This window comes from Hyperolius riggenbachi, chromosome 11, assembly GCF_040937935.1.
Source record: "Hyperolius riggenbachi isolate aHypRig1 chromosome 11, aHypRig1.pri, whole genome shotgun sequence".
Classification (NCBI taxonomy): Eukaryota; Metazoa; Chordata; class Amphibia; order Anura; family Hyperoliidae; genus Hyperolius; species Hyperolius riggenbachi.
Window position 1 is genome coordinate 249,054,659 of NC_090656.1, and position 17,285 is coordinate 249,071,943.

At 52.8% G+C, this 17,285-nt stretch overlaps 1 protein-coding gene across 1 annotated transcript in view; it reads right to left on the reverse strand.

The window, feature by feature from the left end:
• Positions 1-8,496: 8,496 nt before the first annotated feature.
• PAMR1 (peptidase domain containing associated with muscle regeneration 1) overlaps positions 8,497-17,285 on the reverse strand; it is a 129,098-nt gene continuing 120,309 nt past the window's right edge. Inside the window, 2 exon segments of the mRNA XM_068260519.1 lie at positions 8,497-10,168; positions 10,171-10,360. Coding sequence (XP_068116620.1) covers positions 9,831-10,168; positions 10,171-10,360 — 528 coding nt within the window. The 3' untranslated portion in view covers positions 8,497-9,830.

A 17,285-nucleotide genomic window follows, 5' to 3' on the forward strand; every position in this document is an offset into this window, starting at 1 on the left:
TATTAATATTTACTCTATCTAGTAACCATTTACCAGTACATATTACACTATTGGGGCTCTTGGTGTTCCTTGTTTTTATAATTTAAACGGTGTAATAACCGGGACAAATGGGCAAATACAATACGTGGGTTTTAATTATGGAGGCATGTATTATTTTAAAACTATAATGGCCAAAAACTGAGAAATAATGATTTTTTTCAGTTTTTTTCCTTATTCTTACTGTTAAAATGCATTTCCAGTAAAGTGGCTCTTAGCAAAATGTACCACCCAAAGAAAGCCTAATTGGTGGCGGAAAAAACAAGATGTAGATTAGAGATGGCCCAAACGGTTCGCCCGCAAACGGTTCCAGGCGAACTTTAGGTGGTTCACGTTCGCCAGCGAAGGTGAACTTTTGTGGAAGTTTGGTTCGCCCCCATAATGCTCCATTAGGGTCAACTTTGACCCTCTACATCACAGTCAGAAGGCACATTGTAGCCAATCAGGCTACACTCCCTCCTGGAGCCCCCCCCCCCCCCCCCCCTCCTTATAAAAGGCAAGGTTCTCCGGCTGTTTTGCTCACTTGTCTACCTACAGTAATTAGTTAAGGGACAGCTGCTGACAGACTCTGCTAGGGAAAGCTTAGTTAGGCTGTTGTAGGCTTGTTAGCTTGCTCCTTGCTATTCCTTATATTGCACCCCACAACAGCTTCTCCCCCTTCTCCAGAGGAGGAGGATCTTGTCTTCCAGGGATCTGTAGGATGTCAAAAGCACACTTACATACCTTGGCCAAGAATCAAACCCAGGTCAACTGCTTGGAGGGCAGCTATGCTCACCACTATACCACCAACACTACAGGCTGAAGCCAGCCTAGCTGGCCTGGGAAGGATGAAAAGCTAGGTGGCCATGCAACCATTCCTGCTAACCTAAAGCTTACTTGTGTCTTACAACACATTGGCTTAAGACTTTACCAAATCCAAAAAGCGAGGTGCAAAAATGAAATCATGCCTAGCAGAGGATGGTTTCGATCCATCGACCTCTGGGTTATGGGCCCAGCACACTTCCGCTGCACCACTCTGCAGTCTGCTTACATTTGTATGCAATCTTCAAGTTTAAGAAGGGTACATTAGTTGAAATAGTTACACTACAATCTATGTTACAGCAAGGCCCTAATGACACTTTCTCTTAAGGGGCTATGGCGGCCATTGGTTAGTGCATTTGGCTGTTAACTGAAAGGTTGGTGGTTCAAGCCCACCCAGGGACACCCTTGCCTTTTGTGTTTTGTGAAGGGAACTAATGTACCCTTCTTAAACTTACAGCGCTTTGAGTCCCCAGGGAGAAAAGCGCTATATAAATATTATTGTTATTGTTAAACTTGAAGATTGTATACAAATGTAAGCAGACTGCAGAGTGGCACAGCAGAAGTGTGCTGGGCCCATAACCCAGAGGTTGATGGATTGAAACCATCCTCTGCTAGGCATGATTTCATTTTTGCACCTCACTTTATCGCATGGGCAAAACTGTTTCCATAGCCCTGTAAGAGAAAGGGTAATAAGGGCCCTGCTGTAACATAGATATTACGGTAGCTAAGACTACTCCTGGGCCTTTCTTGCAGTTGAAGAGATGAGTGAACTGTGACACCGCACTTAAAACAAAACAAACATAAAAAAAACAGCAAGCAGAGATGCTTCCCCATATTGGAGCATTAGATTTAGTAAAGTCTTAACCTTCCTGGCGGTAAGCCCGAGCTGAGCTCGGGCTATGCTGCCGGAACGCACCGCTCAGGCCCCGCTGGGCCGATTTGCATAATTTTTTTTTTGCTACACGCAGCTAGCACTTTGCTAGCTGCGTGTGCAATCCGATCGCCGCCGCTACCCAACGATCCGCCGCTATCCGTCGCGCCGCAGCCACACCCCCCCCCCCCCCAGACCCCATGCGCTGCCTGGCCAATCAGTGCCAGGCAGCGCTGAGGGGTGGATCGAAGTCCCCTTTGACGTCACAACGTCGAGGACGTCGGTGACGTCATCCCGCCCGTCGCCATGGCGACGGGGGAAGCCCTCCACTAGATCACGTTCTTTGAACGGGATCTCCTGATCTCCGATCGCCGGAGGCTATCATGCAGCGAGACCTTGTCTCGCTACATGAAAAAATAAATAAATTTAAAAAAAAACCCGTTATCGTTTCGCGCGAAAATTCGCAATCGCACACAATGCGAAAATTCGCGCGAAAACGGCCGTGCTAACAGTTAGCACTCTTTTGTGACATCAAGCCCAATGTGTTGTAAGACACAAGTAAGCTTTAGGTTAGCAGGAATGGTTGCATGGCCACCTAGCTTTTCACCCTTCCCAGGCCAGCTAGGCTGGCTTCAGCATGTAGTGTTGGTGGTATAGTGGTGAGCATAGCTGCCCTCCAAGCAGTTGACCTGGGTTTAATTCCTGGGTTCGATTCCTGGCCAATGTATGTAAGTGTGCTTTTGACATCCTACAAATCCCTGGAAGACAAGATCCTCCTCCTCGAGGAGGGGAGGAGGATTACACTCCCTGATTGATGTATACACATGCAGTAGTGTAGGCCTGCAAATTAGCATTGAATTGTATTTCTGTCCTTAAAACACTGCTTTGTGTGAAAACCAAATTTTTTTTCCGGGACTTTTCACGTCTATCCCAGTCAACCATGTCTCCCTCCAGGTGTTTGATGCGTTGAAACTAGTGTTGGGCGAACACCTGGATGTTCGGGTTCGGGCCGAACAGGCCGAACATGGGCCAGATGTTCGGCATGTTCGGCCCGAACGCCGAACTCAATGGGAGTCAATGGGACCCCCGAACATGCCCATTTTGGGGGCCCTATGGGGTCGCAGGCATAAGGGGGGAGCATGCCCCGGTCGCGGGGGGGGGTCGGAAATTCCCCCCACCCCCTCCGCTAGCGCTCCCCCCTCTGCCCGCTTCTCCATACAAAAAGTTTGAAACAAGTTCAATAGTACCTGGCTGGTGGCACTGGCTGGCAGTGGAGTGAGGAGGAGGAGGAGTCCGAGTAGCAGAGTGACGTTGAGGCCGGGCAGCGGGCGGTTCAGCGCTAGTACCCTTGTGGTACTTCCGCCCTTTCTCTGACCTCACGTCCTCTGCGTGATGACGCATACGAGGGTACGCGTGATGCGTACCCTCGTATGCAGAGGACGTGAGGTCAGAGAAAGGGCGGAAGTACAACAAGGGTACTAGCGCTGAACCGCCCGCTGCCCGGCCTCAACGTCACTCTGCTACTCGGACTCCTCCTCACTCCACTGCCAGCCAGTGCCACCAGCCAGGTACTATTGAACTTGTTTCAAACTTTTTGTATGGGGAAGCGGGCAGAGGGGGGAGCGCTAGCGGAGGGGGTGGGGGGAATTTCCGACCCCCCCGCGATCGGGGCATGCTCCCCCCTTATGCCTGCGACCCCATAGGGGGCATAGGGGGGCAGTATTCGGCCGAACAGGGCCCTGTTCGGCCGAACAGGGGCCCTGTTCGGCCATGTTCGGCCATGCATTCTGCAGTTCGGGCGAACCCCGAACAGTTTGGCCGAACACCACCAGGTGTTCGGCCGAACTCGAACATCACCCGAACAGGGTGATGTTCTGCAGAACCCGAACAGTGGCGAACACTGTTCGCCCAACACTAGTTGAAACATCTTTTCCATTACTTTTCTGGCCAGCATCATTTTTTCTAATTTTTCAAGTTCGCCTCCCCATTGAAGTCTATGGCGGTTCGCGAAAGTTTGCGTGAACCGAACTTTCGCGGTAGGTTCGCGAACCTAAAATCGGAGGTTCGAGCCATCTCTAATGTAGATCAATTCATTGTGATAAGTAGTGATAAAGTTATAGGCTAATGAATGGCAGGTGAACATTGCTCGGATGCATAAAATGAAAACGACTGAGGGCTGAAGCGGTTAAAGGACAACTGAAGAGAGAGGTATATGGAGGTTGCCATATTTATTTCCTTTTAAACAATACCAGTTGCCTGGCTGCCCTGCTGGTCTATTTGGCTGCAGTAGTGTCTGAATCACACACCAGAAGCCAGCATGAAGCTAATCTTGTCAGATCTGACAATAATGTCAGAAAAACCTGATATGCTGCATGCTTGTTCAGGGTTTATGGCTAAAAGTATTAGAGGCAGCAGGGCAGCCAGGAAACTGGTATTGCTTAAAATGAATAAATATGGCAGCCTCCATATACCTCTCTCTTCAGTTCCCCTTTAAGAGTGCCTCCATCTGAGGTCCCCATGATCTCTACCAATGCCACTGGCTGCAGCAACATATCCAGTCTCAGGACAGCCAATAGTGCACAGTAAACGCCTATACCCGCCACGCAATTTTTGAAAACTATTTTTCGCGATTACATTTTTTTTCTTGATATTGCGCAACATCCTTCAATGAAAATTCGTCAAGCGATGTTTCACGACGCACCCCCCTCCTGTGGCAATCATTCGTCCTTGAATGACCGCCATGTTGGATTAAATTAACTTTCGCGAGTTCTGCCGTGATTTTAAGCTGAGTAACCACGGCCTGATGGCTCGTGGATCTCCGCCAACGAATAATCGTTCCCCGATTCATCTGGCCGAATTGGCAAGCGTCGGTGGTGCTGCTGTAAACAATCGATTGTGCAGAAAAACTTTCATAAGTTAATGAGGATCGGAACTAACATGGCGGTCGTTTGCCACGGGTGGCTTGCATCATGAAATATCATTTAACGAATTGTTGTTAAAGGATGCTGCGTGACATCGTGACAAAAGGTTCCTCAGGAAAAATCGTTCGCAAAAAACGTGTCATGGGTATGGGCCTCTAGTGTGCTGTTTTTAAAAATGTTGGCCTTTGATGTGGACCTGAACTCTTGCACAGGAGAGCAGGAAAACACAGAGAAATGCACCCTGTATGTATTCACAGAGTTTAGCCTGTCTAATTCCCCCTCATCTCTGACTAATCACAACTGTAATTTGATCTCTCATCTGTGTCCGCTGGGGAATCTCTTCTGCCACTGCAGAACAGCTAATTGGTAAACAAAGGATGTTAATATGTCTGCTTCCATGAAAGCAGGAAATAGACACACTGCAGATTTGTTGCAGGATTTGTATCAGCTGTAACAAAGAAATGTTTTTCTGTAAAGGTTATTATGCTGTTGCTTATATTTTAGAGCAGAGAGGAAGTTCTGAGTTCAGGTCCGCTTTAAAGGGGAACTGAAGTAAGAGGTATACGGAGGCTGCCATGTTTATTTCCTTTTAAGCAATACCAGTTGCCTGGCAGCCCTGCTGGTCCTCTGCCTCTAATACTATTAGCCATAGCCCCTGAACAAGCATGCAGCAGATCAGACGTTTCAGACTTTAAAGTCAGATCTGACAAGACTAAATGCATGCTTGTTTCTGGTGTTATTCAGACACTACTGCAGAGAAATAGACCAGCAGGGCTGCCAGGAAACTGGTATTGATTAACCACTTAACGACCAGCCAACGCCAAAAGGTGGCGGCTGGTGGTTTGTGGGTTTCCATGGAAACGAACGAGCGGCCGAACCATGTCGGTTCACGGAGGGTGTCTCTGTGAACAGCCTGCGAGCCGCCGATCACGGCTCGCCGGCAAAATGTAAACACCCGGGGAAGAAATCCCCGCTGTTTACATCATACGGCGCTGCTGCGCAGCAGCGGCGTAAAGGAGATCTGCGATCCCCGACCTCTGATTCGGGGATCACCGGCATCTGATAGGCTGAAGCCTATCAGAGGCGGCGCAGGATGGATTGCCGTCCTGTACCGCCCAGAAAGAGGAGGGGAGGGAGGGAAAGAGAAAGAGGCTGGGAATCGCTGCGGAGGGGGGCTTTGAGGAGCCCCCCCGCTCGGCCACACAGAGCGGTGGTGATCAGACCCCCCCAGCAGGACATCCCCCTAGTGGGGAAAAAAGGGGGGAAGTCTGATAGCCCTGCCTGCCTGCTGATCTATGCTGTGGGCTGGAGAGCCCACGCAGCACAGATCAGCGTAAAACAGCCCAGTCGTTAAGTGGTAAAAAAGGAAATAAATATGGCAGCCTCCGTATACCTCTTACTTTAGTTCCCCTTTAAGGAATAGAGAACTTTATGTGCACCTTATGTTGTTTACACACCTGACAGGCTGATTAACCTCCCTGGCGGTTTAATTATTTTGCCAGGGAGGCTGCAATCTGGTTTTTTTTGAATTAAAAAAAAAATATTTCATGCAGCCAACTGAAAGTTGGCTGCATGAAAGCCCACTAGAGGGCGCTCCGGAAGCGTACTTTCGATCGCCTCCGGCAATCGAAAGTAACAAGATAGGCCGCAATGAGCGGCCTATCTTGTTTCGCTTTCCTCGTCGCCATGGCGACGAGCGGAGTGACGTCATGGACGTCAGTCGACGTCCTGACGTCAGAGCCGTCCGATCCAGCCCCTAGCGCCGACCGGAACTGTTTGTTCCGGCTGCGCTGGGCTCGGGCGGCTGGGGGGACCCTCTTTCGCCGCGGAGCGGCGGCGATCGGGCAGCACACGCGGCTGGCAAAGTGCCGGCTGCGTGTGCTGCTTTTTTCAGAATGAAAATCGGCCCAGCAGGGCCTGAGCGGCGACCTCCGGCGGCATACCCCGAGCTTAGCTCGGGATTACCGCCAAGGAGGTTAAAGGACCCTCTGTCACTGGGTGGCCACCTGGACTAGAGTCAGTTTTGCTGTCCATGAGATGATAGATTACCATGATTGTTCTCCTCTTTTCAAATCAAAAGGTGTCGTTCCTGAGATGTGGCCACTTACACACAATTTGGCAGCATCGCTCAGAAAAACACACATCTTCTCCTGTATCTGTTTGTTTCTACCAGCCCTGATTTGTTTGTGTTTTTTTCCTAACAGACTTGACAATAGAAAGCAGGAAAAATATTTCTTTACATAGTAATAAGTATAACAAACACAGAACATTTATATCGCGCTTTTCTCCTGGCGGACTCAAAGCGCCAGAGCTGCAGCCACTAGGGGCGCTCTATAGGCAGTAGCAGTGTTAGGCCAGAGCTGCAGCCACTAGGGCGCGCTCTATAGGCAGTAGAAGTGTTAGGCCAGAGCTGCAGCCACTAGAGGGCGCTCTATGGGCAGTAGCAGTGATAGGCCAGAGCTGCAGCTACTAGGGGGGCGCTCTATAGGCAGTAGCAGTGTTAGGCCAAAGCTGCAGCCACTAGGCGGCGCTCTATAGGCAGTAGCAGTGTTAGGCCAGAGCTGTGGTCACTAGGGGGCGCTCTATAGGCAGTAGCAGTGTTAGGCCAGAGCTGCAGCCACTAGGGGGCGCTCTATAGGTAGTAGCAGTGTTAGGCCAGAGCTGCAGCCACTAGGGGGCGCTCTATAGGCAGTAGCAGTGTTAGGCCAGAGCTGCAGCCACTAGGGGGCGCTCTATAGGTAGTAGCAGTGTTAGGCCAGAGCTGCAGCCACTAGGGCGCGCTCTATAGGCAGTAGCAGTGTGAGGCCAGAGCTGCAGCCACTAGGGCGCGCTCTATAGGCAGTAGAAGTGTTAGGCCAGAGCTGCAGCCACTAGGGGCGCTCTATAGGCAGTAGCAGTGTTAGGCCAGAGCTGCAGCCACTAGGGAGCGCTCTATAGGCAGTAGCAGTGTTAGGCCAGAGCTGCAGCCACTAGGGCGCGCTCTATAGGCAGTAGCAGTGTGAGGCCAGAGCTGCAGCCACTAGGGGCGCTCTATAGGCAGTAGCAGTGTTAGGCCAGAGCTGCAGCCACTAGGGGGCGCTCTATAGGCGGTAGCAGTGTGAGGCCAGAGCTGCAGCCACTAGGGCGCGCTCTATAGGCAGTAGCAGTGTTAGGCCAGAGCTGTAGCCACTAGGATGTGCTCTATAGGCAGTAGCAGTGTTAAGGAGACTTGCCCAAGGTCTCCCACTGAATAGGTGCTGGCTTTCTGAACAGGCAGAGCCGAGATTCGAACCCTGGTCTCCTGGGTCTAATATGTTCCATTCCAGTCTAAGCCCAGGCAAGTATGAGAAACATCTTTATATACGTTGACAGGTCTGCTTATGCATTGCAACACATTCCTGTTGTAATAAAACAGCCACATAACTATACTGGTTAATTATCAATCTGATCACATGATCACTGTCCCCTGCTCTTCATTCAGGTTATATCATCTAGGAGGAGGGACTGTGACTGCAGCCAAAAGGCAGCCCCCACATCTTCTTCAGGTTGGGAATGAGGCAGGGTTTTCAGGCTGCTGTTACAGTTAATCTTTGGTCTCTAGGTGTAGTTTTCAATCTCTGGGCAATAAGATACCACCCACTTCTCCCTAGTTAGTCATTGCCGTAATGGATTCCAATGTACAGTAACAACAGAAAATGTAACACCACTGTAGTAAATTCCATAGCCATTATATGTGGGCGTCAGCAGTCTGGAGGTTTGCCCCACGTAATAGGTAAGACATTGGGGCATTGCGGGAACCTTGATAAAATTATTATGTAGAGCTTAATAAAATAACACTAGAAAGTTGACAATAAGAACATTTCATTTTTTTAAAATTTTAATCGTACCTACACTTCAAGTATTACGTTTAACTGGTTGTATTTTGGCAAAAGTTTGTATTCTTAACAGCAGGAACCCAAAAGAAAAATAGGTTAATTCAATAATGCGCATTTACTGTATGTCACAATGCCTGAGGAGCTATTTAGAAGATCCAAAACAGTATCCACTCCAACAAAAACTGCCGCAGATCCGGTCTGATTTGCCTGGCATGGACATCTTCAGATGGTCTCATTCTCGATTTGCTCCACTTGATTTGTACTAGCTTGGTCTATTAATAGAGCGTTTATAATAGATGTTCTTCTTTTAGATCGTTCCATGGATGACCATCATTAGGCCAACGGTTCGTCTGTTATAGGCTTCATTATATGAGTATCTCAGAAACGTTCTTTGCTAGGTAAGGAGGGAGAAATAGCAAAGGTTGCTTCAGGTAATATCTTTCATGTCTAACTGAAGATACCTTTCTTATGCTACGTATACACATGCGACAACGATCGTTCGTTGAGAACGACGAACGAACTTTTAATTGATGAAAGAACGACCTGAGTAAAGTTAGTTTTAAAAGGTGTGTAACGATCTGATCGTTAGAACAAACGTTACATCACGTAAAGCAACTATTGCGCCTGCGCATAAAAATGAAAAGTTTCACAGAGAAATAGTGAAATGCGCATGTCAAGCCTAGTACGAACAAACGTTTCCAACTATGTACTACTTTTGCAAACGATCGTCGTTGGTGAAAATCCGCCGAGACAGAACTGTCTTTTGTAGCGATTTGGCTCGTTCGTCGTTTGCCTTAATAGTCGGTGGTTCGTTTTTTATAACGATCGTCGTTGGTAAAGATCGGGGAACGATCGTTACAAACGACTATAGTCGCATGTGTGTACGCACCTTTAGAAGCTGTCAAGGCTACATTTTTATCCCCCAGACCTGATGCAGAACTGGATCAGAATTTTTTTCCTATGAATTTCTTTACCATGCCCGAAGAAAAAGCAATACCTTTCGAAAGTTTTACAAGAAAAGTATATACAGTTAGTCATGTAAGGTATTAACTTAAGCAATCTTTTTGTTATATTCAATAAAAGTTTGTCTTTAGACCTTCTTCAGGACTAACACTGGACCACACGTTACTAATAAAGGCACCATGATTCTTTATCCACTAATTGGTTCACAATCATAATGATGTCAACAGAATCTGTGGGACTCTACAAGACCTTTTTGAAGGCCAGGCAAGATGAGTTGTAGGCTACTGCAAAGTGAATATAAATATATAAATATAAAAAAATGGCACGTTCGATGGTCCTTTTGATCTTGGTCCGTCACCAAGTCAGTTTTGTCCTTTGTGAAGACTACTTCATGTTTTTCTCCAGCCAGTCTTTGAAGGCACCAGCTTTGGTGTAGCCCGTATAGAGGTCCCGGTTGCAGGTTTTATCGTAGCCCCAGCTGACCAGCCCCATAAGGTTCCAGTTGCTATCGGCAGAATCAGTTCCCGGTAGTAACACAGTGGCAATGCCGCCAGTCTCTGAAGGACAGATCTGGTCAGAGGCCACTTGCTTGGCGCAGAACATGCTCTCGGTCACGCTGACGGCTATGCCATTCTCCTCATACTGCTGCTCACAGAGGAGAGAGTCCACCGGCAAGATGAGCCCGGCACGGATAGTCTCGTTCTTGTAGCCGGGAGCTTTGGGTCAGAAAGGATTCTCCATCCACTGATCACAATCCGGGAGTCCAGGGTGGGGGAGTCAATCTCCTGGGCGGAGCTCAAGCACAGCGGCTGCACAAAGTCACTCATACGAGCCTTGTCCAGTAGTTTGATGACAGCTATGTCTGAATCCAGCAGGATGGGGTCATAGTTGGGGTGGACGATGACCGTTGAGATCTGAGGGAACAAACACCGACGTTGAGAAACCAAAGAAAGAGACATCACTAGGATAAAAATACAGGAGCAGCTGTGTGGTGGTAACTATAAATCATAAGGCCTCCCCCCCAGCAAAACTTTAATATTCATGTCAGAAACCCACCTCGGGTTCTCTTTAAACACGGAGACATTGGTGGAACCACGGCATGCAGAGAGGACTATCGAGGCTCTCTGGGATCCAGACACCTTCCCTCTCCATAGGTAAGTATCTATCTCTTTTTTTTTTTTGTAGGTCGGTTCAGAGTTGCTATAACGATGGTTAATCAATCATTAGGGTAACAGTTTGTGGGAAGCGCATTGTACAGACGCACTATTTGCCTATAATTGAGTGCTGTGTACTAGGCAGGTAGTGTGTGCAGAGGTGGGGGGTTAGGCGTCAGGCAGGTAGTGTGTGCAGAGGTGGGGGGTTAGGCATCAGGCAGGTAGTTTGTGCAGAGGTGGGGGGTTAGGCGTCAGGCAGGTAGTGTGTGCAGAGGTGGGGGGTTAGGCATCAGGCAGGTGGTGTGTGCAGAGGTGGGGGTTAGGCATCAGGTAGGTAGTGTGTGCAGAGGTGGGGGGTTAGGCGTCAGGCAGGTAGTGTGTGCAGAGGTGGGGGGTTAGGCATCAGGCAGGTGGTGTGTGCAGAGGTGGGGGTTAGGCATCAGGTAGGTAGTGTGTGCAGAGATGAGGGGTTAGGAGTCAGGCAGGTAGTTTGTGCAGAGGTGGGGGGTTAGGCATCAGGCAGGTAGTGTGTGCAGAGGTGGGGGGTTAGGCGTCAGGCAGGTAGTGTGTGCAGAGGTGGGGGGTTAGGTGTCAGGCAGGTAGTGTGTGCAGAGGTGGGGGGTTAGGCGTCAGGCAGGTAGTGTGTGCAGAGGTGGGGGGTTAGGCGTCAGGCAGGTAGTGTGTGCAGAGGTGGGGGGTTAGGCGTCAGGCAGGTAGTGTGTGCAGAGGTGGGGGGTTAGGTGTCAGGCAGGTAGTGTGTGCAGAGGTGGGGGGTTAGGCGTCAGGCAGGTAGTTTGTGCAGAGGTGGGGGGTTAGGCGTCAGGCAGGTAGTGTGTGCAGAGGTGAGGGGTTAGGCGTCAGGCAGGTAGTGTGTGCAGAGATGAGGGGTTAGGCGTCAGGCAGGTAGCGTGTGCAGAGGTGGGGGGTTAGGCGTCAGGCAGGTAGCGTGTGCAGAGGTGGGGGGTTAGGAGTCAGCCAGGTAGTTTGTGCAGAGGTGGGGGGTTAGGCGTCAGGCAGGTAGTGTGTGCAGAGGTGGGGGGTTAGGCGTCAGGCAGGTAGTTTGTGCAGAGGTGGGGGGGTTAGGCGTCAGGCAGGTAGTGTGTGCAGAGGTGGGGGGTTAGGGCGTCAGGCAGGTAGTGTGTGCAGAGGTGGGGGGTTAGGCGTCAGGCAGGTAGTGTGTGCAGAGGTGGGGGGTTAGGCGTCAGGCAGGTAGTGTGTGCAGAGGTGGGGGGTTAGGCGTCAGGCAGGTAGTTTGTGCAGAGGTGGGGGTTAGGCGTCAGGCAGGTAGTTTGTGCAGGGGGGGGGGGGGGGTAGGCGTCAGGCAGGTAGTTTGTGCAGAGGTGGGGGGTTAGGCGTCAGGCAGGTAGTTTGTGCAGAGGTGGGGGGTTAGGCGTCAGGCAGGTGGTGTGTGCAGAGTGGGGGGGGGGGGGTTAGGCATCAGGCAGGTAGTTTGTGCTGAGGTGGGGGGTTAGGCATCAGGCAGGTAGTTTGTGCAGAGGTGGAGGGTTAGGCATCAGGCAGGTAGTTGTGCATAGGTGGGGGAATAGGCGTCAGGCAGGTAGTGTGTGCAGAGGTGGGGGGTTTGGCGTCAGGCAGGTAGTGTGTGCAGAGGTGGGGGGTTTGGCGTCAGGCAGGTAGTGTGTGCAGAGGTGGGGGGTTAGGCGTCAGGCAGGTAGTGTGTGCAGAGGTGGGGAGTTAGGTGTCAGGCAGGTAGTTTGTGCAGAGGTGCGGGGTTATGCGTCAGGCAGGTAGTGTGTGCAGAGGTGGGGGGTTAGGCATCAGGCAGGTAGTGTGTGCAGAGGTGGGGGGTTAGGCGTCAGGCAGGTAGTGTGTGCAGAGGTGGGGGGTTAGGCGTCAGGCAGGTAGTGTGTGCAGAGGTGGGGGGTTTGGCGTCAGGCAGGTAGTGTGTGCAGAGGTGGGGGGTTAGGCGTCAGGCAGGTAGTGTGTGCAGAGGTGGGGAGTTAGGTGTCAGGCAGGTAGTTTGTGCAGAGGTGCGGAGTTATGCGTCAGGCAGGTAGTGTGTGCAGAGGTGGGGGGTTAGGCATCAGGCAGGTAGTGTGTGCAGAGGTGGGGGGTTAGGCATCAGGCAGGTAGTGTGTGCAGAGGTGGGGGGTTAGGCATCAGGCAGGTAGTGTGTGCAGAGGTGCGGGGTTATGCGTCAGGCAGGTAGTGTGTGCAGAGGTGGGGGGTTAGGCGTCAGGCAGGTAGTTTGTGCAGAGGTGGGGGGTTAGGCGTCAGGCAGGTAGTGTGTGCAGATGTGGGGGGTTAGGCATCAGGCAGGTAGTTTGTGCAGAGGTGGAGGGTTAGGCATCAGGCAGGTAGTTTGTGCAGAGGTGGGGGGTTAGGCGTCAGGCATGTAGATTGTGCAGAGGTGGGAGGTTAGGTGTCAGGCAGGTAGTGTGTGCAGAGGTGGGGGGTTTGGCGTCAGGCAGGTAGTGTCTGCAGAGGTGGGGGGTTAGGCGTCAGGCAGGTAGTGTGTGCAGAGGTGGGGAGTTAGGTGTCAGGCAGGTAGTTTGTGCAGAGGTGCGGGGTTATGCGTCAGGCAGGTAGTGTGTGCAGAGGTGGGGGGTTAGGCATCAGGCAGGTAGTGTGTGCAGAGGTGGGGGGTTAGGCGTCAGGCAGGTAGTGTGTGCAGAGGTGGGGGGTTAGGCGTCAGGCAGGTAGTGTGTGCAGAGGTGGGGGGTTTGGCGTCAGGCAGGTAGTGTGTGCAGAGGTGGGGGGTTAGGCGTCAGGCAGGTAGTTTGTGCAGAGGTGCGGAGTTATGCGTCAGGCAGGTAGTGTGTGCAGAGGTGGGGGGTTAGGCATCAGGCAGGTAGTGTGTGCATAGGTGGGGGGTTAGGCATCAGGCAGGTAGTGTGTGCAGAGGTGGGGGGTTAGGCGTCAGGCAGGTAGTGTGTGCAGAGGTGCGGGGTTATGCGTCAGGCAGGTAGTGTGTGCAGAGGTGGGGGGTTGGGCGTCAGGCAGGTAGTGTGTGCAGAGGTGGGGAGTTAGGTGTCAGGCAGGTAGTTTGTGCAGAGGTGGGGGGTTAGGCGTCAGGCAGGTAGTGTGTGCAGATGTGGGGGATTAGGCGTCAGGCAGGTAGTGTGTGCAGAGGTGGGGGGTTAGGCATCAGGCAGGTAGTTTGTGCAGAAGTGGGGGGTTAGGTGTCAGGCAGGTAGTGTGTGCAGAGGTGGGGGTTAGGCATCAGGCAGGTGGTGTGTGCAGATGGGGGCGGGGGTTAGGCATCAGGCAGGTAGTTTGTGCAGAGGTGAGGGGTTAGGCGTCAGGAAGGTAGTTTGTGCAGAGGTGGGGGTTAGGCGTCAGGCAGGTAGTTTGTGCAGAGGTGGGGGTTAGGCGTCAGGCAGGTAGTTTGTGCAGAGGTGAGGGGTTAGGCGTCAGGCAGGTAGTGTGTGCAGAGGTGTGGGGGTTAGGCATCAGGCAGGTAGTTTGTGCAGAGGGGGGGGGGGGGTTAGGCGTCAGGTAGGTAGTTTGTGCAGAGGTGAGGGGTCAGACGTCAGGCAGGTAGTGTGTGCAGAGGTGGGGGGTTAGGCATCAGGCAGGTAGTGTGTACTGAGATGAGGGGTTAGGCGTCAGGCAGGTAGTTTGTGCAGAGGTGGGGGGTTAGGCGTCAGGCAGGTAGTTTGTGCAGAGGTGAGGGGTCAGGCGTCAGGCAGGTAGTGTGTGCAGAGGTGGGGGGGTTAGGCATCAGGCAGGTAGTGTGTACTGAGATGAGGGGTAAGGCGTCAGGCAGGTAGTGTGTACTGAGATGAAGGGTTAGGCGTCAGGCAGGTAGTTTGTGCAGAGGTGAGGGGTCAGGCGTCAGGCAGGTAGTTTGTGCAGAGGTGGGGGGTTAGGCGTCAGGCAGGTAGTGTGTACTGAGATGAGGGGTTAGGCGTCAGGCAGGTAGTGTGTACTGAGATGAGGGGTTAGGCGTCAGGCAGGTAGTTTGTGCAGAGGTGAGAGGTCAGGCAGGTAGTTTGTGCAGAGGTGTGGGGTTAGGCGTCAGGCAGGTAGTGTGTGCAGAGGTGGGGGGTTAGGCGTCAGGCAGGTAGTTTGTGCAGAGGTGAGGGGTCAGGCATCAGGCAGGTAGTGTGTGCAGAGGTGGGGGGTTAGGCATCAGGCAGGTAGTGTGTACTGAGATGAGTGGTTAGGCATCAGGCAGGTAGTGTGCACTGAGATGAGGGGTTAGGCGTCAGGCAGGTAGTGTGTGCAGAGGTGGGGAGTTATGCGTCAGGCAGGTAGTGTGTGCAGAGGTGGGGGGTTAGGCGTCAGGCAGGTAGTGTGTGCAGAGGTGTGGGGGTTAGGCATCAGGCAGGTAGTTTGTGCAGAGGGGGGGGGGGGTTAGGCGTCAGGCAGGTAGTTTGTGCAGAGGTGAGGGGTCAGGCGTCAGGCAGGTAGTGTGTGCAGAGGTGGGGGTTAGGCATCAGGCAGGTAGTGTGTACTGAGATGAGGGGTTAGGCGTCAGGCAGGTAGTTTGTGCAGAGGTGGGGGGTTAGGCGTCAGGCAGGTAGTTTGTGCAGAGGTGAGGGGTCAGGCGTCAGGCAGGTAGTGTGTGCAGAGGTGGGGGGTTAGGCATCAGGCAGGTAGTGTGTACTGAGATGAGGGGTTAGGCGTCAGGCAGGTAGTTTGTGCAGAGGTGAGGGGTCAGGCGTCAGGCAGGTAGTTTGTGCAGAGGTGGGGGGTTAGGCGTCAGGCAGGTAGTGTGTACTGAGATGAGGGGTTAGGCGTCAGGCAGGTAGTGTGTACTGAGATGAGGGGTTAGGCGTCAGGCAGGTAGTTTGTGCAGAGGTGAGGGGTCAGGCGTCAGGCAGGTAGTTTGTGCAGAGGTGGGGGGTTAGGCGTCAGGCAGGTAGTGTGTGCAGAGGTGGGGGGTCAGGCGTCAGGCAGGTAGTTTGTGCAGAGGTGAGGGGTCAGGCGTCAGGCAGGTAGTGTGTGCAGAGGTGGGGGGTTAGGCATCAGGCAGGTAGTGTGTACTGAGATGAGGGGTTAGGCGTCAGGCAGGTAGTGTGTACTGAGATGAGGGGTTAGGCGTCAGGCAGGTAGTGTGTGCAGAGGTGGGGAGTTTTGCGTCAGGCAGGTAGTGTGTGCAGAGGTGGGGGGTTAGGCGTCAGGCAGGTAGTGTGTACTGAGATGAGGGGTTAGGCGTCAGGCAGGTAGTTTGTGCAGAGGTGAGGGGTCAGGCGTCAGGCAGGTAGTGTGTGCAGAGGTGTGGGGGTTAGGCATCAGGCAGGTAGTTTGTGCAGAGGTGGGGGGTTAGGTGTCAGGCAGGTAGTGTGTGCAGAGGTGGGGGGTTGGGCGTCAGGCAGGTAGTGTGTGCAGAGGTGGGGAGTTAGGTGTCAGGCAGGTAGTGTGTGCAGAGGTGGGGGGTTTGGCGTCACGCAGGTAGTGTGTGCAGAGGTGGGGGGTTAGGCGTCAGGCAGGTAGTGTGTGCAGAGGTGGGGGGTTAGGAGTCAGGCAGGTAGTATGTGCAGAGGTGGGGGGTTAGGCGTCAGGCAGGTAGTGTGTGCAGAGGTGGGGGGTTAGGCATCAGGCAGGTAGTTTGTGCAGAAGTGGGGGGTTAGGTGTCAGGCAGGTAGTGTGTGCAGAGGTGGGGGTTAGGCATCAGGCAGGTGGTGTGTGCAGATGGGGGCGGGGGTTAGGCATCAGGCAGGTAGTTTGTGCAGAGGTGAGGGGTTAGGCGTCAGGAAGGTAGTTTGTGCAGAGGTGGGGGTTAGGTGTCAGGCAGGTAGTTTGTGCAGAGGTGAAGGGTTAGGCGTCAGGCAGGTAGTGTGTGCAGAGGTGTGGGGGTTAGGCATCAGGCAGGTAGTTTGTGAAGAGGGGGGGGGGTTAGGCGTCAGGCAGGTAGTTTGTGCAGAGGTGAGGGGTCAGACGTCAGGCAGGTAGTGTGTGCAGAGGTGGGGGGTTAGGCATCAGGCAGGTAGTGTGTACTGAGATGAGGGGTTAGGCGTCAGGCAGGTAGTTTGTGCAGAGGTGGGGGGTTAGGCGTCAGGCAGGTAGTTTGTGCAGAGGTGAGGGGTCAGGCGTCAGGCAGGTAGTGTGTGCAGAGGTGGGGGGGTTAGGCATCAGGCAGGTAGTGTGTACTGAGATGAGGGGTAAGGCGTCAGGCAGGTAGTGTGTACTGAGATGAAGGGTTAGGCGTCAGGCAGGTAGTTTGTGCAGAGGTGAGGGGTCAGGCGTCAGGCAGGTAGTTTGTGCAGAGGTGGGGGGTTAGGCGTCAGGCAGGTAGTGTGTACTGAGATGAGGGGTTAGGCGTCAGGCAGGTAGTGTGTACTGAGATGAGGGGTTAGGCGTCAGGCAGGTAGTTTGTGCAGAGGTGAGAGGTCAGGCAGGTAGTTTGTGCAGAGGTGTGGGGTTAGGCGTCAGGCAGGTAGTGTGTGCAGAGGTGGGGGGTTAGGCGTCAGGCAGGTAGTTTGTGCAGAGGTGAGGGGTCAGGCGTCAGGCAGGTAGTGTGTGCAGAGGTGGGGGGTTAGGCATCAGGCAGGTAGTGTGTACTGAGATGAGGGGTTAGGCGTCAGGCAGGTAGTTTGTGCAGAGGTGGGGGGTTAGGCGTCAGGCAGGTAGTTTGTGCAGAGGTGAGGGGTCAGGCGTCAGGCAGGTAGTGTGTGCAGAGGTGGGGGGTTAGGCATCAGGCAGGTAGTGTGTACTGAGATGAGGGGTTAGGCGTCAGGCAGGTAGTGTGTACTGAGATGAGGGGTTAGGCGTCAGG